This window comes from Camelus dromedarius, chromosome 10 (assembly GCF_036321535.1).
Source record: "Camelus dromedarius isolate mCamDro1 chromosome 10, mCamDro1.pat, whole genome shotgun sequence".
Lineage (NCBI taxonomy): Eukaryota > Metazoa > Chordata > Mammalia > Artiodactyla > Camelidae > Camelus > Camelus dromedarius.
Window position 1 is genome coordinate 58,439,567 of NC_087445.1, and position 27,916 is coordinate 58,467,482.

Genomic DNA, 27,916 nt, shown 5'->3' on the forward strand with positions numbered 1-27,916 from the left:
TAGCATATAATAAAGTACTCCATTTTCTACATTCACTCAATTTTTCAAGTTGGAAATCTGGTATTCACCTAGACTTTATGATCCAATTCTTCTGATTCACCTTTCTGTAACTGTCTTAAATCTATCCATTCCTCTCCATCTGTACTATTACAACCTCATTGTCCCTCATGGGACTAGCAATGGCTTCAGAGCTGGTCTCCACTCTGAGAAATGAGCTTAACTAGACAGAAGCAAAATGGCCCCAGGTCATGAGCTACATTTCCCAAGGTGAACTCCTAAACTGGTTTAAACCTACCCACATCACTTAATCCCTCCCTTTACAGTGCTTGGCCCCATTATCCACTTTCCTGCCTTCCCTGTCCTGCCAATATCATCATTTGTTGATTGACTATCTCTGTCCTCAGTACATCATCCACTTTGCTTCCGACCATCACATTTCATTTTCTCTTCTGGAATGCGGTTTTCTTGGGTTACTATATCACTAACAAGTACTCTTTTCCTCCCCTCATCCCCAAAATAAACCTAACCCTTCAACATCTGTCACCTGAGAAGAGCTAGAGAAAAAAAATTACACCAGGGTATATGAGAATCAGCATAACTTTATAGGGAACAGCCTCAACCATATGCTCTCTTCTTCTCCAGAATAACTGCTTTAAATCTTCTTCGACCTCATCCTCTATTATATAGAGATGATAGAAGTCATCAGATGATGGCTCAGTAGACTCTTCGCCACTCCTGCCTACAAATTTCCCTGCTTATCCCTTCCTCATCATCCTCCATGACAAGAACCTATCCTCGGGCTCCAGTGCCTCCTGCCTCCCTTGAGACCGTGAACTGTCTGTTATCTCTTTTCTTTCCCATGGCTTTAACTTCTTTCTCTGTAGAGGATCCTTCACAGCATATCTTCAACATAAGTGAAAAAGAAATCAATTGTGTCTTCATCCAACCTCTCCCTCTAGCTGCTGCTTAACTTTCTCTATCCTTTCGATGTCATCCTTCTTGAGAGAAACATGTTCACACACTGTCTCCATTTTCATACCTCTTATTCACTCTTCAGTCTCTACATACCACTCTGATTTCTCACCTCATTCCCCACTCTCCCTTGAGACTGCTCTCAAGGTCACAGATTACTGCTATACTGTTAATTCAATGGAAAGCTTTCAGTTCCTTCTTACTTGACCTCTCCGTACCATTCAACACACTCCTGGAAAGTATGTTCTCCTTCTGGAAATGCTCTCTTCCCTTCTCTTCACTTTCATGACACTCGATGAATTTTTTCTATCTCAATAGCGGCTCCTTGTCAATCTCTTTCTCTAGTTCTTTATCTTTTACTGACTTTTAAAGGTTGGGATGTTTCATGGCTCAGTGCTAAGGCTTCCTCTCCTACCCTTAGCACAGCTGATTTACTTTTATAGGCTTAATTCCCATCTACCTTCCCATGATTTGTTTTCCTGCTCTTAGAATAAAGTTCTTACAGAAACACACAAGATCCTGAATGACCTCCCTCACCTGTCTCTGTAGGTTTTACCCTCAGTTTCTTTACTCCAAACACACTGTCTTTCTTTTATTCCCATTGCATCACTATGTTCCTTCACATTCTGGGTCATGTCCACATTCTTCTCCCACTTCCTGCTATGGTCCATTCCCAGACCGCCCGAGTTTGGCTGTCTGACTTTTACTCATCCTGCAGGGTTTGTCCTCACCAGTACCTTCCCAGAGAAGCACTTCTCGAGCCCTCAGACTAGGCTAGGTTCAATTCTTACATAATTTCACAGCACAGTGTGTCTCCCCAGATTATATTTTAGTTAATTATCAACGGAATTGTATGATATTTACTCTATCACCAGCTATTGTTTCTTGCTCCATTATGTCTTGCTGAGTGTCCAGCATGTAGTAGGTAGTCAATATGATTCATTCATTCATTGAACAAACATTTTAAGACTCCCTCCCAATTTTATAAAGTTTAGGTTCCCAAAATATTGATGCATCTCGAATCGCTACCCCAATATTTAATCTGACATAAAATCCATTTTTAAAAGTAGAACTCTGGAATATCTCTTTGACTTCCCAGGACTTTTCTGGAAAGGGCAATCCACGTGGCATTTCTGACCCACTGTCTGCTGACCAGTGAGGCAGACAACTAGGTCATTGCCCTCTGTGATAATTAGAAGGGGCTCCTTGCCAAGCTTCCCCAGATGCACAAGTGCATGGGCAGACCAGAAGCACCAGCTTGGTGATGTGCTGACTCGAGCAGGAATGGGGCTGGTCTCATCAGCTGCTGTATTGTTGAATTCCAGTGTCTAGTTCAAGATGTGGCTCTGAATGGTGCTACTTGCTCTCTTGGCCAGCTCTTGAGATGAAGAAGCAGAGATACCAGAGGTGCCAAGACAAGCTTAATTGGTGGCTAAGCATTTCACTAAAGTGAAGACTGGCCATCAGCCCCATGGACTCTCCACATGCCCGGAAAGAAGCCAAATAACTGGCCAGCATCCCATGTCCACTCTCAGAGGCTGAGTGAGCCTACAATTACAAGGAATAGGTTTGCTTGTCTTGTAGGATGGAAAGCCATTTTGTATCCGGGTTCCAGGAAACTGCTGTGGGGAGCATAATTGGCTGACAGCCTCCAGCTGCTACACTTTGAGATCTGCTGCAGCGTTCATGCCTGAGTCACACTCTTCAATGGCTTTTCTTAGCCAACAATTGATTCATTTTTAATCAGCGCTCTCTTACGGATTCTGGCTTGATTTTTCCCTCAACAGAGTTTTGTCTCCCTTTAGCTTTGCACAGTACTGTTTTCACCTTCAGGCTCAGGTTGTGGTGGAATTTGAAGTAGGGGCTAATGTCCTGGGGTCACTGGTCTAGAGGGTGCAATTCCTGTTGGATTCAAAACAGCCACCATCTGCACTTGTTCTACATTTCTGAGGAAAGGTGGTGTAGAATGCTCACTCCCACATCCTCCTCCTGGACATTTGAATAAAGAGGCCCCCTGAGTGCCTTACCTTGGACTTCCCTTAATTAATGGCTGGTCCTGATCCTGAGCTGAACTTGAGCTCACAAATTTATAGTCACCCAAATCTCCAAAAGCCTAGTGCTACTTATGGGAATAACAGCCACTCTGTTCATCCAGCTGATTCCTAAATTTCACATAAAAACGTGTTCATCCTGCTAATGTCAAAGTTTCCCATGAAATATGTGGCATTCACAGGATATTCTCAGAGCAGAAGCCTCACCATTTTTATACCTCTTCTATAAAATTACATCAGCATTATTTTGATTGCAATTTAAGGAATCAACCTCATATTAGCCAAGCCAAAAAAAAAAAAAAAGAAATTTATTAATTTCAAAAATAAGGAAATCCAGTGGATGGATCTGGCTTTGCACACTGTTTCTTGTTAATGAAGCATGAAGCCTGCAACAGCCTTGGCTTACCTGGTTCTCATAGGTGGTGATCTAAGGAGGAGGAGCTTATTTTGTGTTTGGTCCAGTGCAATACCAGGGAGACCTTGAGCCCTGAACCAGCTTGAGCCCCAAGCCCATTCCTGAAGCAAGCACCATATCTTAAGTAGTAGAGGTGCTTTGCACAGCAAATTGTTGCAAAATAAATACTGGACACATGATATAAATTATTTACATGCAGACTATCTTTTGAAACTCCTATACATTAATAAGAAAAAGAAAAAATGACCTAAAAGGAAAACAGACAAAAGCCACAAAAAAGGAAAATGGATACCAAATATATGAAAAATTCTCATTATCAGTACGCCTTCATACATCCATGATTTAGAAATCTATGTAGCCAGTAGAAATAATGAGATGGTGCTGTATACATGAACATGGAAAAGTCTCCAAGACATATTGCTCAGTAAGGAAAAGGCATTTCACATAGGAGACCATTTTGGAAGCCACGGAGGGGTGTCTTTGGGAGAATCCGTTGCAATCAACAGCCCCATCAGCCAACTCAGTGAACTCATGAGACCAAAGAATGAGGGAAACACCAACACAGAGGGGGAAAAAATCTTATAACAATATGATGAGTGCAGGGATAGAGATGTGCACAATAAATCAGAGAAGCCCAGAGGAGGCAAACCTCACGCAACTTTGGGAAGATGTGGGATTTGGGGGCTGGGAATGACTCCCAGGAGAAGGCGACGATGGAGCTGAGATAGTGTTAACTGGGTGGAGAGGAGGGGAAAGCATGCCAAGGCGGGGAACAGTATGAACAATTCATGGAGGCAGGAAAGCTGTATATAGGGACCGTCAGCAGGTTGCTAAGTATGAAAATAGAGGCATGGGTTGTAACAGATGGGAACAGACAGGTGGACGGAGTCCAGCAAGGCTCCCTATGTCATGTTAGAGAGGTTTGAATAAGTTTTGATGTGATGAGGAGCCCTGAAGCCTTTCGAGCAGGACAGGCTATCTGAAAAGGGAATTGAGGACTGGAAGACACAAGGCAGAGAGAACAGACAGGAGGTTACCACCATCATTCCCAGAAGATGAATGTCTGAAAGCGCGGTTGGGATAGGGCGATCCTGGTTGGAATCAAAGGAGGGGAAGAAATCAAGGAATGCTGATTCCTTGGTACAGTCTGTAGGCACTGGTAATGGGTTGGATGTGGGCGGTGGAGAGAGAGACATGGGGAGGAGACACGAGTAGATAGACGCAGGGTTCCGTTGTGAGTGCGCAGGAGAGGCGGTGAGCTGAGTTGAAGATCGGGAGAACTGCCCCTCAGGGAACACAGGGATGGTTGCAAAAGGCATCTGGTATTGTCCTTCTGCCTCTGTCTTAAAAGGATTCTACAGGGATTTTCTTCCCCTTGTTCCTCCAGCCCTACACTTGCATTACTGGCCTAAGAGGATACTCACCAGCTGGCCGTGTCCATCATTACAGCCAAGTCTGAGAATTCCTGCTTATACTTAGAGCCTGTGGAGCTGCTGACACAAACAGTCATTAGCAGACGACCCTTTTGTAACCAACTATGCTTTAAAATGTAAACCGTGGGGGCATTTTCTTTGCGTTGTCCGGAGAGAACTTTCTGCTGCCTGAGCCTGGATTAATCATGAGAGAGTTTGTCAACATTCCACTGGTACATATTCTTACTTTGGTTGCCTTCAGCGGGACTGAGAAACTTCCAAAAGGTTGGTTTGAGCAATCTTGTTTCTTGTCGCCCTGTCACAGTCCTGAAGTGCATGTGTGTGCTCTGATGGTGCCCGATTCATATTACAGCGGGCTCGGGTTTTACTTGCTGAAGTAGGGATGCGGTGTCTGGAGAGGGAGAAAACTATATAAATAAGCAATTGATTGATGGTCTCCTTTCTGGGGATAGCCCTAACCCTGCTTAAGTTCTGCAATAAGAAGTCTACCCGTATGGCGCATGCAGAACCCTCACTTGTAGGGGAAACATTAGCAGGTAGACTGCAACTTATCGAGGTCGGTTTGTTTATGTGTATGTCAAACTTCAGGGTGGTCTGAATGGATGATGAAAACCTTTTCGCATCGTTTGCCAGGAATATAATCAGCCCCACTCCCAGACATCCAGTGTGTTTGCTTCTAAATAAAAATCATTTCTGTGTTCAGTTTCAGCTTGGCAAAATTCTTAATCAATGTTTTCATTGCCCCCAAATCGGAATCAGAGAAACACACACACAAGTTGCCTCTAAAAGAAGAGCCTAAAGAACAATGGGTTCTCAATAACTTTGAGGCTGGAGTCATGGTTTGGCTTGGCAAGAGACTGTGAAAGGTTTTTTTTCAGAGGCTTTGGAATGTACCGGAAATAACACCACCTCGGGGGAAAGGAAAGCAACTTAAGAAACTGACAAGCACCTGTTGCAGGAGGGAGAATGTCCACGGTTTCTGGCCAGGGTATTATGAAACTGAGGCTAGTGTATCTCAAATCTGGAAGAAAGAGAGGAAAATGGGTGATTTGTGACGTGACAGAGGGCTTCATTGCAATCTTTTTAAAAAGGACTTGAGAGAGCAGATTGCATGATATCCAAGTGTTTTCAAGTTCAATGTATTACACTAGAGTAAAAAGAGTTCTGTGTTTTATGACACACTCAGATTAATTATTTTCCCTTCATCTTACTTTACCAAAGAACTGCACATGTTTGTATTGTGGAGAATAGTGAAGGTACTTTATTGTATGTAGATGGGAAACATAGCTTAGATTTTGTGGTTCACTAGAATTTCTGGAACCACAAGGTCAAAATTCAGATGCTAACAACACACAGCTTTCTTCTCAGACAGTCTGATTTCATAGACATGTTTTGTCGTTTTCTTTTTCTATTTTACGTGAGCAGAATGGTATCTTCAAATGTAAACTAAATGCTTAATTGCCAGCTAATACTTTAAGGTATCTCCAGATAAAAGAGAGTATAGATCTTTTCAAACAGCTAATAATAACCAGAAAGACTTAACATTGGCTTCAGATTATTTTAATACTTCCTGATCATACAACGGATGTCCGGGAAGGCGGCACCTGGATGTTTGCACTTATGGATTGTTACAAATCTATTTGTGCTATTCTAAACCATGAAGTTACATAAAAATGACATGGCTAAATGCTAAAATTTACTAAAATCCAGTCTTATAAGGAGCAGGACAATTGATTTTCTGGTTCAAATTAGAATCTTATGCATAAAAAAAAAAAAAGAAAAACCCTTTCTGTGTGAACAACTCCTAATTTATATTCTAGAAAGACATAATTTTCAGTTTCCAAACTTTACAGGCAAAGCACACTATGTACGTTTTTAAAACTTCAACAAAATATGGTAGCATAAACGTAACAAAGCCAAAATCCTGGCTTCTAAATAAAATAGCCAGATTGTTAACCCAAATTTGTTTATTTGTTTATGCTTTATTTATTGCTATGATTAGACTGTAGAATCAAAAAAATGAAAACAACATTTTAGCCTGGCCTCCTATTTGCATATTACTGTAAAATCTAAACTGATGTGGGTTTAACATCCACGTTAGCCAACACACCAAGCCTAGAGGAGCAAACATGCAAGAACTGCACTTAACCATTTCTGAGAATAAACGTTATCATGAAAACACGATCCTTAAAATTTTAAATGTTGACGTGCATGGAACATACTGAGACAAAAACATAATATGCGATTATTTTAATACTACTGAGAGTAATAAAATCTTTTCTACACAAAATATCTCATAGATGTCTTCTCTATTCTTGGCAGAAGGCAATGATAAAAAGATATTTTTAGATGCCGTACCTTTTCCCTAAGTCCTTTGTCACGAATAAATCAAGGCACCTGCACAATGATGTGTCACAACATAAACTGACGGATTTAAAATAGCGCGAGAGCATTCTATGGATTCTTTGCTGACTGTTGGCATACCATTTCCTCAATAAAATTAATAACTGACTTTGTAGAATTAATAGTTTATTGTTACAGTTTTAGTCTGAGATCCCTAGTGTTCAAAGACAAAGGGAAAAATCACCATCTTTCTGAATCATTGCAACTAGTGATGCTTTCAACCATGACAGCTCCGTATCACACCACAAGTGGGAGAATCTTACAAACTGTGATGTATGAAGAACACCTTCACGACATCCTTCAATAACATTTAATGCTTTATCAGGGAGTATTGAGTGTCTGGTGGGATTTTCTGTAGGAGTATAGGAATACATGTAAGCAGCACTGAATTTGTTTAATACGCACAAAGAAGTCCTGTCTAAACTCCACTTTTAAAATTACCCCACTTACTACCATACCTAGAATTTCTTGAGTCTAAGTGATTTCTCTGTAGGTACATTTTAGTAACTTCTTCTAAATCGTATGTATACAGGGACAGGATTCACAGATTCGACATATGACTAAGTCAGAGCGGGCACAGCTGTCATTGAAATCCAGGACACCAAGTCCTGGATGAATGTTTTATACTGACGTACATTGAAAGAGTAGCTCATTGCATGTTGGGGGAAACACGGTTGCTTTGAATTTTATTGACCTGAAAAAGCAGAAATATCAAGATTGCTACTGTATTTCCAAAAGTGAAGTGGGCAACTTCTCAGTGAAGCAGGGCTTGAGATCACTGGGGGGAAGTGACAAAGGAGAGGTGAGCAGAGGTCCTGAAGGAAGAGGCCCCATTCAGGAAGATGAGAGAAGTACACTGAAGAATGTGGAAGGAGGACCTGCTGGGGCTGGGGGCTGCACCCCTAGACTGGCCCCGATCTACACTGTTGTTTCACTTTATCCAACAAGAACCTATGAACGTTGGAGCAGTGAGGACAGCTGGTTGGATTAGTTCAAGATTGGTGTTTTCCAGGGTCAGTGCAGCTAAAGGACGAGAAAATAAGGGAGCTGCGATTACATGGCAACATGCAACGTGGTCCAGGTTAAATAATGAAGAAAGTGAAATGGAGATATTTAAGGCCTGGAAGAGAATGTTAAGATCAAGTTCCTTTTCCTAGTCTCCAGTGTCCTTCTGTGTGTCTTTAGGGAAAGAGTGTAGTCACCTTAAGCCTCAGTTTCCTCATAAAATAAAGAAGTACCCACCAGTGCTCAACATATCGTGTTATATATTGTGCTAAGGATTGCCAATGACTGGTGGCATGATCGCTCCTGGAGGACATGGACATTTTAGATGAGTCCCTGTGAAATCATGTCCTCACCTCAAAGGAATGCCTCTAGGAGGAAAAGAATTTCCAATTTCAAAGGAAATTTCATTTCAGAAATTCTAACAAGCTGACCCAGAACTCCATGTCAATGTCCTGTGTCATTCTTGAAGGCGAGGACCAAGCGTGTGTTCTGTGACAAAGAATTAATGCTAGCATTAATAAGTGATGATTGAGATTACCAATGAACTTTACAGGTTTCAAAGAAGTAATTCAAAAAAAATAACATATTTGATTACACCACCAGCAGAATAAATCTGTCAGTTTCTAAGATATGCCAAAGGATGAGAAATACTGAATATTGTCTTTCTTTGGGGGATTTGAAATATTTCCAACACCAAAGTGTTTTCTCACAGTGAAAAAAATTCCTGTATTCATGATGTTAGAAAACCATGAATATGTTCCAAGTCTGAGCACTGATTTTACTAAAACAGAAAGGAGCATATACACCTGATTTCTCTGTTTATTCAGTCATTTGGTCATGTCACTCAGCAGCTATTTGATCAGAAGTTGGTGTATCAAAGGCCGTGTGCGGGGACCCATAGAAGCGTAACATCATATCCTTCTCATCAAGCAGCGAGTATTCAAGTTCAGTTATTCTTTGGGTCCAAAAGAGCATTGTGTTCATTTTCATGTATTTATTGCTCATGTGGTCTTTGGATTGAGGGAAGAAATAGTGTCCTAGATTAAACAGGCCCTGGCTGAGATGAAAGCCGGATAGAATGAAAGCAAACAGGAGACAGTCTGCTGAGTCAACAAATATCATTAACTACCACTGTGTGATTGTGTCAGTAAAAATTTGAAAGCGGATTTGTTTGGATGATTTTGGAATATGGGCAGAATGGACTTAAGCAGCCATATTCTGCCTAATGAAATTCATACTGATGTAAATCTTTTTTTTTCCCCCTGCTTGTAATTCCAACTACACTGAAGATCTGGTATAGCTTAGAGTTAAGAGACAGAAACTTTAAACAACCTTAACCTTGAAGTTCAATTCTATCATTTCCTGCTCTTGTTTTGTTTAGACAAGTTATTTAACTCTTCTTTGCCTTCATTTCTCATCTGCAAATGAGAGTAGTAATAGTATCTGCCTTTACGTTTTTTGTGATCAATGAAATCATGAATGAAGCATATAATTCATGGCCAATAGCAGGTTCTTAATCAACTTCAGATGCTAAGATTATTAAAAACAGAATCAAACCTCACATAAGGCTGTTGTGCCACTGAGCATTAAGGGAAGGTGTTAATAAAGTTCTTAGTAACACATCATGTATTTCTCCACACCTAAGTTTGTCAAGACATTCTAAAATTTACCTCTCTGATCATAACTGATCTCAACAGAGTTCGTGCCACCTCATTGGAAAGATAATAGTAAGACTGTTACCTCTGTCACTTCTGCATCTGTATATTAAATGACAAGAAACTAATGAATACATTTTGGTTTTCTTTTTTGTAAAAATAATACACAGTCATTAAGAATGATTTTGAAAACACAAAAATATATAAAAATTTAAAAGAGAAAGTCACCCACACTTCCAGGACTGTTAATGTGTTGATAAATTTTCTCCCATTTTTTTTCTGCATATCCTAAAAGAGGTTTCATAATAAAATTGTCCATACAATTCTGCTGCCTGCCATTTTTACTTACCTGAGCATATTCGGAATTATCGATACTCTTCAAAATAGCATTTGCAGTGGCTGCGTAAACAGTATCCTGTTTAGATAACAGTTGTTGGTATATGTTTAACATCTGCCTCTCTGAGAAAAAAAAAAAAAAGGCCCTGATATGTTGCATTTGCTGACTTCTGTAGGGTAAATGCTCCAACCACAGCCGATTTCAGGGTACCAACAAACACTGAGCTGGGAAGAGGTGTACGGTAGCACGCTTGTAAATACAATTTCTATCACACAGACTTAGATGTAAATAACCCCACGGACACAGATAATAGTAAAATACTTAGGAAGTGATAAATACTGAGTATTGTTACTTTGCTTTCAGCGTAATTTATTTTCATTATAAATTTATATAATTCAGTTCTTCATAATGGCTCTATTTGATTGTCTTTACCAAATTTCTGAAAAATTAACATTGGTTCTTGCAAGCCAGTCCAAGCCAGTCCACGCCAGCTCCAGCAGACCACAGTTAAAAGACAACACTGTGTGCCTAACTCCTTCTTCCACTTTTGTACGATCAGTACAATTTAGTACAAATTCATCTGTCTTGTGTAGTGAAAGTCATCCATATGCCTTTGCACTTGGAGATGAATTTCTTGGGGTGGATTCCCGGAAGTAAGTATTAATGGAAACTAGGAGAATAACCGAACAGTTCAGGTTTCTGTCTCTAAATTATAGATTCAAATAACACGGAAGAGCCAAGGACAGTGTTAAATGCATTCCGTAAATTCATTTTGTTAATCCTCACGACAAGCCTATTGGTGGTTTTATTGTTAATCTCCATCTACAGCTGAACATGCTAAGGCACTAGTTACGTAACACAGTGGAGCTGGGAAGCGATGGAGCAGCGACTGGAATTCAAGCCCTGTGCTAGAGTCTCTCCCGGTCTCATTGTCAATAGTCTTTCTTTCTTTCTTTCCTTTTGTTGTTGTTGTTGGCTTTTTGTTTGTTTGCTTTTATGAGGGGGTGGTAGTTGGGTTTATTTATTTATTTTTTGGAAGAGGTACTGGGGATTGAACCCAGGACCTCGCGCATGCTAAGCATGTGCTCTACTACTTGAGCTACACCCTCCCCCACTCAACAGTCTTTCTTTTTAAACTATGAAAGCATTCAATACTATCAATTAACCTTTGGGCCCGTCCTTACCCGCATCCCACGATCTTACTATAATATTTTTTGGTTTTAATCTCTTCACATCTGTGTGATAATGCAATTGATTGCTTATTTCATTCATTAGCTGTTTAGAAAAATATAATTTTTTTAAGAGACCGACTTTCACAAACTTTGTCATCGATTACAAGTTTGCTTTCATTGCATTGGGAAATTAACATTTCTGTGCATTCTGATTTATGTATTATAATTTTTATTACAAAGATAATAAATACATGTTTTGTATTATATAATACTTTGCTGTAAGATGCAGCAAAACAAAAATACAAAATTATACATAATGCTTACAACAAGGGATACATGATAATAATATCTTGGTATTTTTGGTTCCAAAATATTGTTTGGTATTTCTCCTCTTTCTTTAAATGCTTATTTATCACCTTATATTCTATTTTTTTCTTATATTATACTGTATTGCTTTATCACTTTGTTTTGAGTGACGTTTGCTTTGTAGATATTTTTCCTTCTCTTTATTTCCAACATTTCTGTTTTATTTATGTCTTTTGTGTTTTTCAATCCTGTGTGATAGTGTTTATATTTTCATAGATCAGTTTATACCATTGGCATTTACTAGGATTTCTGATACGTCTGGGCATGTATCTTCCACATTATGTCTCTGGTTAACCAGACCTTATCTTGGCTTATTTATCCTCCTTTTCTACTGCTTCTTCATTAAAAAAAAAAATTGATACAGTTCTAGTTCCTTTTTTCCCTCCTGCTGTTTTGGAAGCTTTGGTTTTTGATCTGTTGTTTTAGTGGTAACCATTAATGAAATTTTTACCTATGCCTCTAACCATATATTTTTCTCCCCATGTTTGTAGTTATTCAGTATTTCTGCCATCTTCCTATTCACAGTAAAGATCTTAGAAGAATGTTTTAATAATCCTTCTTCATGAGTTTTCACCTTGTAATTGTCTAGAATTTTAGTTCCATTCTTTCTTAAACACAAAAATTAGAGGGTTTTCTAAAAACAAATTGCACAGTGTCTAGAACTGCAATAGTATTTTACCGTCATCTAAGCTTACATAGTTTCTTGTCCTTCCACCCTTTCTTCTGGGCACAAGCTATTTCTTACTGAGTTTACATACTTGCAGTAACTGTTCCAGAAAAGGTCTGACTCCTAACATTTGTCTGTGTCTTTATTTTTGTCTTCATTTTAAAATGATTATCTAAGTTGTCTATAGAATTCCAGGCTTAGAGTTATTTTTCTCTCAGCCCTTTAAAGATACTGGTCCAGATGGTATCAGTTGTGCTGAGTAATCTCAGGTCAGCCCAATTGCCGTTCTTCCTAAGGTAATTGATCTTTTCTTTCTAGGAGGGTTTAAGATTTTCCTTTGTCTTTAATTTTCTATAGTTTAACCCAGTGTATCTAAGGATGGATGTATTTTTCTTTATCTGGCTTGACGCTTGGTGGGAACTTTCAACCTGAATATTTATGCTTTTTTTTTTTTCAATTTTGAAATTGATCAGCAATTTATCCCTTTACATAGTACTTCTACACCATTCCCTCTATTTTATTTTTCTGCAACTTCTATTAGAAGTGTATTGGTTCCTGTCCATCTATACTTCATGTTTCTCGACTGTCCTTTAATACTTTTCATTTCTTTATTTCTCTGTCCTGCATTCTGTATATTTTAACGGTTATTTTAGTGGAAAGTTAGGAAAAGGGTGACCTTGATGCCTAGATATAAAATACAAAAGATGTCATTTTACCTAAAAATTCTGCCCTCTTATGTCAGCTACTCCCTTTCAACCTTTTTTTTTTTTAATTATGTCTTTTGAAAAGGCATCAGAAATAGAGTTTGGTTCTTTTAAACAATACATTAGTCGATGTGCTAGCCCTCCGGATAGAAAGAGGTCTGAGTCATGGTCCCTGACACAAGGCTCAAGGTTTTCATTACCGAGTGTGGGACAAAGACATAAATAAATCATTCTAACAGCATCTGTGCAGCTAGTGCTACAAGAGTGACATGTATAGGATGACCCAAGGTGAAAGCAAAGGGTATTTGGCTCTATCTTGCCGGTCTGGGAAACTGGGAGGAGATGGTGCTTAAACTGGGCCTTAAGAAAAGAACAGCATTAGTGAAAGAGAGATGGGCTAAGTGGAACACTCTCAACCACCACTTCCCTTACTCTCAGCCAGGGAGCTTGCCTTTGTGTTTGCTGAAAAAGTAAGTTTCGTTTAGATCGTGGATGCCTCTTTTATGGCCTATGTGCCACTTTGTTCTAGCTGTTTCATGAGGCTGTCACCCCGCCACTCTGCATCTAAAATATAATTCGCACTACTCACTTGGCTTTCCTATGCACCTTGCATTTTAACTTAAATGACCATATACGCAGCACTATTTACAATAGCCAAGGCATGGAAGCAACCTAAATGTCCATCAACAGGCGACTGGATAAAGAAGAGGTGGTATATTTACACAATGCAATACCACTCAGCCATAAAAAAGAACGAAATAATGCCATTGGCAGCAACATGGATGGACCTAGAGATTATCATACTAAGTGAAGTAAGTCAGACAGAGAAAGAAAAATACTATGTGATATCACTTATAGGTGGAATCTAAAAAATGACAAATGAACTTATTTACAAATCAGAGAGAGACTCACAGACATAGAAAACAAACTTATGGTTACCAGAGGGGAATGAGGTGGGGAATGATAAATTGGGGGTTCAGGATTTGCAGATTCTAACGATATATAAAATAGATAAACAATAAGGTCCTACTGTATAACACAGGGAACTATATTCAATATTTTATAATGATCTATAATGAAAAAGAATATAGAAAAAATATATGTGTGTATATATATATGTGTGTATATATAACCGAATCACTATGTTGTGTACACCAGAAACTAACACAACATTGTAAATGGTCTATACTTCAATTAAATAAATAAATAGGTGGGGGGGGTGGTATAGATCAGTGGTAGAGTGTGTGCTTAGCATGTACAAAGTCCTGGGTTCAATCCCCAGTACTTCCATTAAAAAATAATAGTAGTAATATATAAAAATAAATAAATAAACCTAATTATCCCCCACAAAAAAAAAAGAAGAAGAAATTAAAAATAAAAAAGATAGATAAAGTGACCACATAATTTATTGTCCAAACTAGGGTATTTTGGAGTATGGGGGCACAATTAACAATTACACCAGGATAGCAGTCATAACTGACTGTTATAGCTGATCACTTGATGTATCTAACCTACCTTATTATGTAGATTGTGGACTCTTACCAGGCAGAGATGTGCTTTACACATCTTTTTGCTTCTGGTCAACGCAGTTCCTGCTACATGGAAACCCACTGATACAGCTCTGATAAATAATAATAATAATGATAAGACTGTGGTGTTGGTGAGAGTTATTTTAAATCAGATTACACAATGGGGTAGATTTCCAGACTCACCCAAATACAGGTGCTGGCACTTTCTTTCTCACACCTTCAAGCCCTTGAGGTGACCAGGATCTCAGCCCTCTGCTTTGGTGGGATTCACAGGTTTGTCAATTGAAGAGGGGTGCATCCCCTCACCAACCCATTCTCATCCTTCTTAACTTCTTTTTCCTCCCCAATTCTTCTAAGCCAGGTGACCCTCATTTCATGGGAGGAGAGAAGGACCATGTGTATAGCCTCTCTTCCTTTTGTCTTTCTTTTTGTAATACACACACACACACACAAACAAGTAAAAAACCCCAAACAACCCCCCCACACCCCGCTGCCAGCTTTAGTGAGATAGAATTCACATACTAGCCACTTTGGGCAAAGTGTACCATTCACAGAGTTGTGCATTCATCATCATAATTGATTATAGAACATTCCTATTACAGTTATTTGAAATCCTGTACTCCTTAGCCATACACCACTTTCTAACCCCTCCATCCTTTCCCCAGATCCTAGACAATCGCTAACGTATTTTCTGTCTCTACAGATCTGACTATTCTGGATATTTGTATAAATGGAATTGTACAATATGCTGTCCTTTCACTTAGTTTATTGCTTCCAAGTTTCATTCATGTTGTAGCATGTATCGATACTTCATTTCTTCTTATTGTCAAATAATATTTCATTGTATGGATATACCACATTTTATTTATCTGTTAATCTGTTGGCAGACACTTGGCTTGCTCTGTCTTTTGGCTACTGTGTGTAATGCTGCAATGAACATAGGTATACAAATATCTATTTGAGTCCCTGCTTTCAATTCTTTTGGGCACATAGCCAGAAGGGGACTTGCTGGAACATATGTTAATTCTATGCTTAATTATTTGAGGAAACACCAACCTATTTTCCACAGTGACTGTGCCATTTTACATTCCCGCCAACGATGCACAAAAGATTCTAAAGGAAATGCAAATCAACACCACGGTTGGTGTTGATTTGCATTTCCTTATTGGCCAATGATGTTGAGCATCTTTTTACATGCTTGTTGTCCATTTGTATACACTTTTTGGAGACATGTTGACAGATCTTTGCCCATTTTTAGTTACATTGTTTGTCTTTTTATTATTGTCCTTTTTCAACCTATTCATATGCAGATGTGAATCTGATGAAGCTTCATTTTCAAAGCCTCTCATTTGCAAGGGCCCCCTTCTAAGACCTCCAGTGGGCTCCAGCAATGTGTTTATATAGACATATATTTCAATGAAATTTGGGGGAAAAAATGTTTTTAAACAACAGTTGTTAAGACTGCTTTCTCTTTCCAATTTGCCTTCCCTTCACGTTGATTGGTTTTAGGGAGGCAGAAGGCATTTTGTATTCATTATTTTCTGTATTTTTTTTCTTTCAAAGGACACCTAAGTCATATAACTTGGGCTTCACAAAATCTGGATCTGCTCCTACTCATCTATAATAAATTCTAAGTCCTACTCTCCTGAGAACCTTCTCTCTTGATTTTGTAGAAATGAAATCCTCTACATAAAATGTTTCCTTCCTCTTGGCAAATTACTGCTATGGGGAAGCAGAATTCTCATTCAGGTATGTGGTGGCCTCTGACTGCTTACAGAGGGGTAATAACAGCATCATAGGATGCTTTTCTTTGATTTCTCCTCTCCTTTCAGCTCCTGTCATCACCACTCCTCTTGAAACAGTGGACGCCTTAGTTGAAGAAGTGGCTACTTTCATGTGCGCAGTGGAATCCTATCCCCAGCCTGAAATTTCCTGGACCAGAAATAAAATTCTCATTAAGTAAGTATTCTGCCTTTTATCAGCGAGAATGCGCAAGGCTGCCTTGGGATTTATCTTTGTTACAAATATAATCACAGCTCTCAGCAGTACTAAAATTCACCTTTAGTCTCTGTTAACACAAGTCATTTTACCAATATCTCATAAGCTATTAGCTTTGTAATTTATATGCTTAACATTTTTATGAGTTTTATCCATTTTACTTTTGTCTTTGTCTCTTATAATAAAATTAAATATTCCTACATAACACAGAACAACCTCTTGAATAACTGTGGTAATCAAAGCACCTGTGACATTATCACAATAGAAGTTATAAATAGCTTTATATTACATTACGATATAATGAAATATTTATTGCTGCTTATATATTGAGATATTATTTATACTCTTCCCAACTTTTAAGTTATAATAGTTGTTAGATAGTCAGCATTTAATGTTCAAAGGTCAATATTCAAAGACTGTTCTCCCCCTCATTGTCTTTTAACTTGTCCAGGAAGGAAGTTTGACACCTATAATGTCAAATTGCTTTGAAAAATATTGCCCTATAATCCTTTCACATGTTTATCTCCCAGTATTACAAGGAGATGAAGAAATGGACAACCAAAGAGTTTTTCAAATCATGCAAAGAAAGTCAACCTTTTAAGTCTACTTCAGGAAATCATAAATACAAGCTTGCTCCAACTTGGCTTATAATACTACAAATAAAATTATTTTTAATACATTTAAATCTTCCCTTGACTGTATGGCAAAAAAATGTTACAAATAAATAAGAAATAAATGGAGCTATAGGTTTGAATAGTTGTTAGGCAAAGGATATGTGAAATAGGAAGAAATTATGTTTTAAAAATACTATTGAGTGCCTTTTGAGGAATAATGAATAACCTTCCACAGGAGACACCTGGCAAGCATCTCAGCCAGGTGATAAAAGTCAATATCAACAGTGAGAAATCATACTGAATGTATGTATGTGCCTTGTTATGATGGGATGAAATGGCACTCTACTTTTGTGGTCTTTCTCCCCAAAACTAGAAACCCAATTTAATCATGTTAAAACTATAAGACAAATTCCAATAGAGGAGCATCCTACAAAATACTTGATCAGTTCTCTTCAACAGGATGGATGTGGAGAAAAGAAAACCCTCGTACACGGTTGGTGGGAATGTAAGGTGGTGCAGCCTCTATGGAAAACAGCATGGAGGTTCCTCAAAAAACTGAAGTTAGAACTACCATATGACCCAGCAATTCCACCCTGGGGTATATATCCAGAAAAAGTGAAAAAGCACTAATTTGAAAAGATATGTGCAACCCTAATTCATAGCAGTGAACACATCTGTAAAATATTCCAATATTCATATTTTTCCATGAAAACTATTTACAATACCCAAGATATGGAAGCAATCCAAGTGTCCATCAACTGATGAATGGATAAAGAATATATGATATGTATTTACAATGGAATATTACTCAGCCATAAAAAATGAAATCCTGCCACTTGCAGCAGCATACATGGACCTAGAGAATATCATGCTTAGTGAAATGTCAGGCAGAAAAAGACAAATACTGCATGATATCACTTATATATGGAGTCTATAAAAGAATACAACTAAGTTTATATGCAAAACAGAAACAGACTCACAGATATAGAAAACAAACTAGTGGATACCAAAGGGGAGAGGAAAGGGGGGAAGTGTAAATTAGGGGTAGACGTTTTAGAGATACAAACTACTATGTATAAAATAGATGAACAACAAGGATGTATTGTATAGCAGAGGGAATTACAGCTATTATATTGTAAAAACTTTTAGTGGAGTATAATCTGCAAAAAATACTGAACCACTATGCTGTGTACACCTAAAATTAATATAAGATTGTAAATATTGAGTGTCCCTCACAATCTAAAAGCAATTTATGTACTTTAATTAAGCAACAATGATTCAACAGATTATAAATCTTTAAAACTTTATATTTCATAGAGTCCACAAACACATCTGTAAAATATTCCAATATTCATATTTTTCCATGAAAACTTATATACAGCAAAAGAGAAGACAAAAATTACATGTGATTGTCATGGCTATCTTCAATTATCTAACGTGATTTAATGAACTACTCGGTGATTATATTATCTTAGTCACATTAGACCAAAATTACTACATCTCTTTATTCCTCTTTAAGATCAAGTATGTGATGGAAGCCACCTGACAAGAATCCATTTCCTTTATATTTTTTGTTTTCACATTAAATTAGTCTCCTATTTCTGCTGTAATCAATTACCACTAACTCAGGGGCTTGAAACAACACAAATTTATTATCTTGAGTTTTGGAGTTCAGAGGTCTGAAATAAGTCTCTTTGGGCTAAAATTGAGACATTGACTGGACTGAGGGCACTAGAGGAAAATATGATTTCTTGCCTTCTCTAGCTTCTAGGGGCTGTCTGCATTGCTTAGCACCTACCTCCATTTTCAAAGCCAGCACTTGCGACACTCCACCCTCTGCCTCCATGGTCACATCTCATCCTCTGATCCCTCTGCTTTCCTCTTCCATCTTCTAAGGACCCTCATGATTACATAGGGCCCATCTGGATAATCCATGATACTCTAGTTTAAGATCCTTGACATCTGCAAAATCCCTTTTGCCATGTAAGTTTCTGGGGATTAACACATGGATCTTTAGAGGGGGTATTCCTCAGCCTAATGTACACATTTCACATAAAAACCTTTATTTGGTCTTAAAACCCACTTTTTTATGAAGTATAGTTGATTGACAATGCTGTTAGTTTCAGGTGTATAGCAAAGTGTGATTCAGTTATATATATATGCACACACATAAATATATTCCTTAGGCATAGAATCTTTTTCAGCTTCTTTTCCATTATAGGTTGGTACAAGATATTGAGTATAGTTCCCTGTGCTATACAGTCCTTATTGTCTATCTCTTTTATATATAATAGAGTGAATCTGTTCGTCCTAAACTCCGAATTCATCCCCCCTTTCCCCTTTGGTAACCTTATGTTTGTTTTCTACGTCTATAAATCTATTTCTGTCATAAAACTTACTTTTACACTGATGCTTCCCCTTAGACTTCTTTCTGTTATCCTAATTCCCTTCTCAACAAACACGTTTCATGTCCTTTAATGAGATCATATACGGAAGACCTGCATTTTTAGAGTTTGAGCCTGTTTTGCCTCCTCATGTGTCCCGAGGAGCTGGAACTGTGGGGCTGGCACTTGTTAGGCACTCAACACACATTTGGTTAATGAATGAACAAATACTTAGTTAACTGTTAATGACCTCTATAAATATTTAACCCTTTCTTTTTTCATTATTTAAAAAAATTGAAGTATCATTGATTTGCAATGTATGCTAGTTTCCGGTGTACAGCTTTGCGATTCAGTTACATATATATATTCTTTTTCAGATTCTTTTTATTATAGGTTATTCCAAGATATTGAATATAGTTCTCTGTGCTGTGCATAGGGTCCTTGTTGTTTATCTATTTTATACATAGTAGTGTGTACCCATTAATCCCTTTCTGCTAGTTGCATTTTATGTGTGCATGTTCATTATCCAGCTGCTACTTCCCAGTAAATATGGGGAAATACTTATGTATCTTGGAGAATGATAGACTTCCCTAAATAAAGTAAATACTACATGTGGGCTTATCAATAGGTATAACCTTTTGAAATTATTTTTGAAGGACTCAGTGGTGCTTTGATTACTGGAGACTAGGAAAGATAAGAATGTCGTATTAGCTTTAAATTACCAAATAAGGTTACTCTGTCGTTCAGAACTCACTTGTTTCCTGTTAGCTTTTCCTCCACTGACAAATCATCTGTTTTATCATTTAATCATCACCAAAAAAAGTTCATAGGTGAGGTCCTAACCTGCCATATTCCTCTGTGACCCACAGGCTCTTTGACACACGGTACAGCATCCGGGAGAACGGTCAGCTCCTCACCATCCTGAGCGTGGAAGACAGCGATGACGGCATTTATTGCTGCATCGCCAACAACGGCGTGGGAGGGGCTGCCGAGAGCTGCGGGGCTCTGCAAGTGAAGATGAGTGAGTAGGAAAGAGAATCCATTGATTTCCATTGATTTCCAAGCTGACTTGGTACACTTCCAAGTAGGCAATAAACAGAGCCTCCAGAATACCTGGAGGTTCAAGCAGCAAGACAAGCTCAAGTTCCAGTCACAACCTTGAGACAGTTAGCTCCACACCCCTTATTCCTGCCATCAACCACTACCCGACGGGCAAGCCTCCTACTTCCCCATCTTCTCGCATTTTCTTGCCTTTATACGGCTCTTTGCTTGCCCCACCCTGATGCCTTTCACCAGGGAACTTCTCTACAATTTTTACCCTGTGTCTTTAAAACCGTTTCATTACAACCAAACACCCTTTTAATCTCTAACCTCATGGCAGATACTTCTTCTACCCTTTTTCCTAATTTCAAACTTGGTTTTCTTGAGCAACTTTTCAAACTTGAGTGACTCTTCTACTTAAATGGAAGCTGTTTAGTATTCCCCACTTCATGTCAACAAGGCTGGCACGTATGATGGTTAATTGCTTCTTTTAAGCCATTATATGTATATTTTTTTAATTGAAGAATAATTGATTTATAATGTTGTGTTAGTTCCAGGTGTACAGCAAAGTGATTCAGTCATACATATACATGTATATTTTTCAGATTCTTTTCCATTACAGGTCATTACAAGATGTTGAACATAGTTCCCTGAGCTATACAGTAGGTCCTTGTGTTTATCTATTTTATATACAGTAGTTTGTATCAACTAATCCCACTCTCCTATTTTATACCTCTCCCACCACCTTCCCCTTTGGTGACCATAAGTTTGTTTTCTATGTCTGTGAATCTGTTTCTGTTTTGTAAATAAATCGATTTGTATCATTTTTTAGATTCCACATATAAGTGATTATCATATGACATTTACCTTTCTCTGTCTGACTTACTTCACTTAGTATGATAATCTCTAGGATGCAGCCATCCACATAGCTGCAAATAAGCCATATATTTTGTGTTCCTGTGCAAAACTTTTCCTCTAGTGAGGGCTTGTGCCATTTTGATCATTCTCTCTAACCCTGTTCATCAAGTCATCTACTCACTTCTAGGTCCTCTCCCGTATTTATTAAAGACTTTAATCCCAGATTTATTATCCTTCTATCCACTCCTACTCCTGCCATGATCCTGAGGGATTTTTAACAGCCATGAGACGGAGTGACTGTCCACTTCATCCTACAGCTCCTTGGCCTCCACAAGTCCGCTGATGTTTGCCTTAACTCTTTATCAGTCTACCCGATCTGTGACCTTGTCATCCCAGGAAACGGACTGTATTTCAAATCTTAAGCTCCAGTATGTCACACTCTGAACATGGACATTTCTATTTCCAGCTCTGTCCGATGAGGGAAGCAGTTTCCCACACTCATGATCTGCCTCCAAACAGGAGGCACAAACTCCATCTGTCTCTTTCTCAGCTAAGAACAGTGTCTAGCTCTCTCCCTCCCTTCCTCCCTCTCACTCCCTACTGTCATCGACATGGTCACGTTCTCCTGCCCTTGACTCTGCTGTCCTCTGTTCCACCAACTCCCAGCGGGGACTTCATTCAGTTCTCTCTCCACTGAGTTCTCTCTCCTCCCTGTGCGGTAGCATCAAGCACCCCTCACCAGCATCCTCAGATCTGTGAACCCCTGTGCTGTAGCATCGGCTGCTCTCGACCCTGTAATAATTCAACCTTTATTTTCCCCTCTCTGACACCACACTGCTGGTGGGAAAAATCACATGCATGTTGGCACCATACAAAGCAGTGGAATCAAGTTCCACCTGGGACCTTTACTGTGAGTTTTGTTCTTGTGGACTTACATCCCTGCTTCTTGTATCTCTCATCTCTCTACTCTGTTGTTACTGCTTTCTGGAGGGGGTCATCCACTGCTTCTTTTCAGCGTGAGATGCACTTTCTGAATGTTTGCATGGCTGAAAGTCTCTACTCTGCCCTCACTCTTGGGTAATACTTTGGGTATAGACGAGAGTTTTAAAAGGCTCTTGACTGAGGTTTTAGTAGACAATTATTCATTGTCATATGACATTCTATGTTGTAGGTGAGAAATCTCTCTTATCTGTTTACAGGTAAATCTGATGTTTATCTGTCTTAAAATTTCCAGGATTTTTCTCTTTATTTCTAGAATTCTTAAAATTTTCAAATAGATAAGAATACATTAGGTATGTTATTATCACTGTCTTTTATTAATACTTTTTTTATTCCCACTTAGTCTTAGGTGAGCCCTTTTGATCTAAAAACCAAAGGGTTTTGTTTTATTTTTTCAAAATGGGCTATACTTTTTTTTCCTACCTTCTTCCTCTTTATTCTCTCTATCTCATTCTTACACTTTTAATTAACAAATATTAGGTTTCTTTTTTTGTCCATTTTTTATGACTCTAATTTTTCCTCCTCACATTTTCTACATATCTATCTTGATACTCTACCTTCTGGGAGATTTATTTGACTTTTCCTTTTATATCATGAATTTGGTCTTCACTATGACCGTTCCGCTACTCTGATCTTATATTGAGTACTTAAGATCTTAAAAACCCATATGTTTAATTTCTAGGGATTATTTCTTCCCTGATTACTCCTTTTATTGGTAGCAAACTCTGTATGTTGTATGATGCAATATTCACTCAAGTCTCACTAAAGGTACCACTAATGCGTTTTTGAAAATCATTTTCTTCTTTTTCCTGCCTTATTTCTGTTTCCTTCTGGCTAAGTTTTTATTTTCTTTCTTTCTTTCTTATTTTTCCCTTCATGTTCATGGTTTTTCTCAAATGTCTGTTGATCTTCTAAGTTTGCTCACACTTATAAATGATGCCCGAGATTGAGTATAACAGGTATGGAGTGGGGCTAGTGGGACATCGTGGCAAAGCGGATCTGGGGGTTCTGTGAGTAAGTAGGTACGGGGGTACCCACAAGTGGGCTTTCTTTTAGCATGTGGGGCAGTGAGAATATCAGGTATGGAAGTTGGGACGTTCTCTTTTGTTGAAGAATGAGGCCTTGATTTTGAAGACAGAGCTCATTTAAGTACCTCACTACTTTGTGGCACTATTTTTCCTTTGAATGTTTCTCCCATTCTTTCTGGCACTAAATGTCCTTGATTTTGGTTCTATCCTCAATCCTTTTCTTCTCTCCACTCTTTCCTTAGGAAAACTCACCTATTCATGTGGGTATACACTGGTGTGGCCATCGCAACCGTTAACATTTTGGAATGCTTCCACACTGCTTGGTAAAGAGCTGCTTCCTGAGACCCTCAAGGTCCCCACCCCCATCACTACTCCAACTCCCCTAAGTCCTCCTCCAGGATCTCCCTCCCCCAGCTTCGTTATGGTCCATCAACTGAGGGCTCAGTTGATACTGGCATAGCAGGGTACTTCCATCATCCCGCATCAACAGGATGACCAGCTTTGATTAGTCAGTGTCATGGCTCCACCTGAATCATGCTCCCTTAGAGTGGGGAACCCATGACTCCACATCAACCCTCAATTCATTCCTAGCTTACTTTGTATTCAGTTACCCACAAAGGCTCTCCTGACCCCTCCCCAACGGATGACCAAGACACCTATTTCATTGAGAAGAAAGGCGTTACTTGCTTAAAACAAAGGTTTTCTGCCCAAGACATTATCTATGATCCCTTTGCCGTAGGGATCAGTTTAGGGAGCCCAATGGAAGAAATGCTCTCTTTCATACATCACAGGTGTATCAACTCGTAAGCTAAGCTAGGTAGCTGTATGAGAACCCAATTTAGATAGCAGGCAGGGACAAAGCTGATATTTTTCTATAACACATTTGAAGTCTGTCTTGTATTTTTGCCACAATACAGGATCATACCAACTCAGAATGGCAATAATGCCTAGATTTAAAATAAATACACCATGCAGTTTTGCAAATATCAACTGCCACCAAACCACACCCCCCGACACATACACACACACACACACACAATTGAAGTAGAAGGAAAAAAAAATCATTTCATGCCCTTCTATGTCAAAGTAACAAATTGATCATGGCACATGACCTGACAGAAATAAAATGCATCCATTCCTCAGTAGTCTGTCCTGCAAAGACAGCCCTCTGTTTTGCATCTGTAACATAAGATTCCTAAGGATGTAAATACAGTTCTCATTATTTTATGAATGTTTCAGATAGTAAAATAACTGGCAGCCTGAAGTGTCCATTTTTCTATACATTAGATTTAATAACTCCTTCCTCTGAAAGCTCAGTATTGGAGAATAAACATTAGCTGACATAAACTATTTCTTCTGAAAAAATTAACTTGTGTGTTTCACAGAACAGGACACACAAGTTTGCTTTGCATAGAAGAGTTTCTCAATCATATGACAGAATTTCTCTCATTACAAATAATGTCTAGTTTATTTTCTAGAGGATAAATGTATCTCATTTTTAATCATCATATTTAATAGTCAAATTAAGATGGACACTAAAGGGTGAGAAGGTAATTACTCAGAATTGTGTAAAAATATAAACATATCAAAAACTTATTTGAATATATTTCTATGTCTGTTGCTATGAATTGAATTAAATAATGTTGAATTGTTACGTTAACGATCTAATCCACTTTTTATTAACTATTTTTTAAAGTGAAAAATACTATGATAACTTCAAGCTCCTAATGTGTTTTATGAATTTGTTTTTCAAATAAGATAAAACAGAAAAAATAATCTGTCATATAAATATACCACAGCTTCTTTATCCAGTGATCTGTCAGTGGACATTTTGGTTGTTCCTATGTCTTGGCTATTGTATATAGTGTTGCTTTGAACATTGGGGTGCATGTATCTTTTTGAATTAGAGTTCCCTCCGGGTACATGCCCAGGAGTGGGATTGCTGGATCATATGGTAAATCTATTTTCAGTTTTTTGAGGAATCTCCATGCTGTTTTCCTTAATGGCTGTACAAACTATATTTCCACCAACAGTGTAGGGGGGGTTCCCATTTTTCCACACCCTCTCCAGCATTTATCGTTTGTGTATGACTGAAACATTATGTTGTACACTAGAAACTGACACACTGTAACGGACTATACATCAATAAAAATTTTTTTAAAACATAAAACAGAGATAACCTAAACTTTTTTAAATGATTTCTTTTTGATATCCACTAAAAACATGTCTTAGCCCTTGGTGAATTCCGTAATGTAATACGCCTACAAATATTTTTTAATGGATATTTAGAATTAAACATAAAGTTAGAAACTCTAAGTATAATAAAGCTATATTGCCTTTTTAATTTTTAATGTTTATTTCCCTCTAGAACCTAAAATAACTCGTCCTCCCATAAATGTAAAAATAATAGAAGGATTAAAGGCAGTCCTACCCTGTACCACAATGGGCAATCCCAAGCCATCAGTGTCGTGGATCAAGGAGGACAGTGCTCTCAGGGTAAGTGATTATTATGTTAAAACATGGTTGTACAACACATTTCCAAATACAACAATCCTTTGCGAACTCAGTTACACGCTTACGAACTTCTAGCATAAAATTTTGTCCATGTACCACATTTTAACTGAACTTAAATATTTCTGTTCCCATACAAGCAAATTGTAAGGCATTCCAGTTGGGGCTGAGTAGGAGAAAAAAGAGATGGGAACCAGGAGTATTAGGGATGAAAAATGAAGCCAAACCAAGCCAAGCAAAGCTAGAGTCTTTTTTGTTGGTTGGTTGGTATTTGAATCATTTACTGTTTAACACTGAATCTTTGAGATTCAAGGGATGAAAAAGACGGAACTAAAATCCCGGCTTTAGACCTGACAAATAGTTTCTGGGAGGAGAGAGAGAAATGAGGTTTGGAAGAAAAGGAATGAGAACATTCTGGAGTGAAATTAGAGCATCAAGAATCAAGAGCGGCAAACGAACACCTTGACAATGACCTCAGTCACACACGGCAGTCAGACTAGAAATTACGCCCATGCTCATTGTATTCTGCGTTCATATCTCATACCTGCATTCACTGATAAATTACTACACTGCATTATCACTGTGTCTTTCTGTCCTCATGTAACCTACCAACTGTGAACTCAACCAGGTCACAGATAATACATTTTTCATATTACTATACTCAGACAGAGTATTCCATGGGGAATACACAGGTGCTGATATATGTCGATTAACTGAAATGAAGTATAATATCAATAAGATTTGTTTTATTTAAAATAAAATAAATAATTTTAACTTGAATAATATTCTACATAATTCTCTGGCTTTCCTTTTAAGTATTTCCTGTAATAAAAGCAAGGGGTGGTTCTACATAGACTATTGAATATAGAGCCCCGAAAGAAAAGATAAATGTAATATCTCAACTATAAATACCAAATTTTATATTATTTGTACCATTTCCCAACTTTTCAAAGGACATATATTCCCTTAAGAATACCATGTAGGCAGTAAATATGGTGTTTAAAACAATGCTTTTTAATGAAACAGATTTGGATTTTTTAGAAATCAAATAAATTCCTAAAATAAGGCTTGTTGATTCAGGACATCAGATCAGCCTTGGTGTCCTCGTGTCATAAAAGAAAATAAAAATTGGTAATCTTACATGATCTCATTTATTATTGTATGTTATACATAACAAATGCCAAATAAATGTTAAAACGCTATTTCTGATCAGTGTGATAATGATGACCTGATGAAATATATCACATGTGTCCTCAACAAACCCACAGACATTTTAAATTCATGTCCCCATGCCTGGCAGGAAAACCCCCGCACTGCAGTTCTGGAATCCGGGAGTTTAAGGATTCACAATGTGCAAAAGGAAGACGCAGGACATTATCGATGTGTGGCAAAGAACAGCCTCGGGACGGCCTATTCCAAACTGGTGAAGCTGGAAGTTGAGGGTAAGGAGCTGCGTTCCTTCCCATTACGGTGTTACCAGGGGGCCTCGCGCGCTGCTGGGAAGGCTGGACTTCAGCCTGCGAAGCAGAGATGCGGTAGGTAGTTCAGTTCCCTCAACTCTCCCAGATATTAGACCATCAGGTCAAGACTTGGAAAATTGAAAAGAAAAAAAAGTTCCCTAGTATAAAGGTCATTTTCCACCTATTGCCCAATTTTGACCGAAACAGATTAAATTCATTATAATACTGAAAAAGTAGGATACCATATTAGAACATCTCCCTGGCTTGGGCATTTCTCTCTTGTTTATCAATTTGAAGATACTCGTCTTATCTTT

At 38.2% G+C, this 27,916-nt stretch overlaps 1 protein-coding gene across 1 annotated transcript in view; it reads left to right on the plus strand.

Moving 5' to 3' along the window:
• The first annotated feature begins 4,918 nt into the window (after positions 1-4,918).
• The window catches only part of MUSK (muscle associated receptor tyrosine kinase), an 87,676-nt gene continuing 64,678 nt past the window's right edge, over positions 4,919-27,916 (plus strand). Inside the window, exons 1-5 of the mRNA XM_064490389.1 lie at positions 4,919-5,135; positions 16,542-16,668; positions 20,575-20,726; positions 26,000-26,127; positions 27,443-27,584. Of these exons, the coding sequence (XP_064346459.1) occupies positions 5,057-5,135; positions 16,542-16,668; positions 20,575-20,726; positions 26,000-26,127; positions 27,443-27,584 (628 nt within the window). The 5' untranslated portion in view covers positions 4,919-5,056. The remainder of the gene's footprint in view (positions 5,136-16,541; positions 16,669-20,574; positions 20,727-25,999; positions 26,128-27,442; positions 27,585-27,916) is intronic.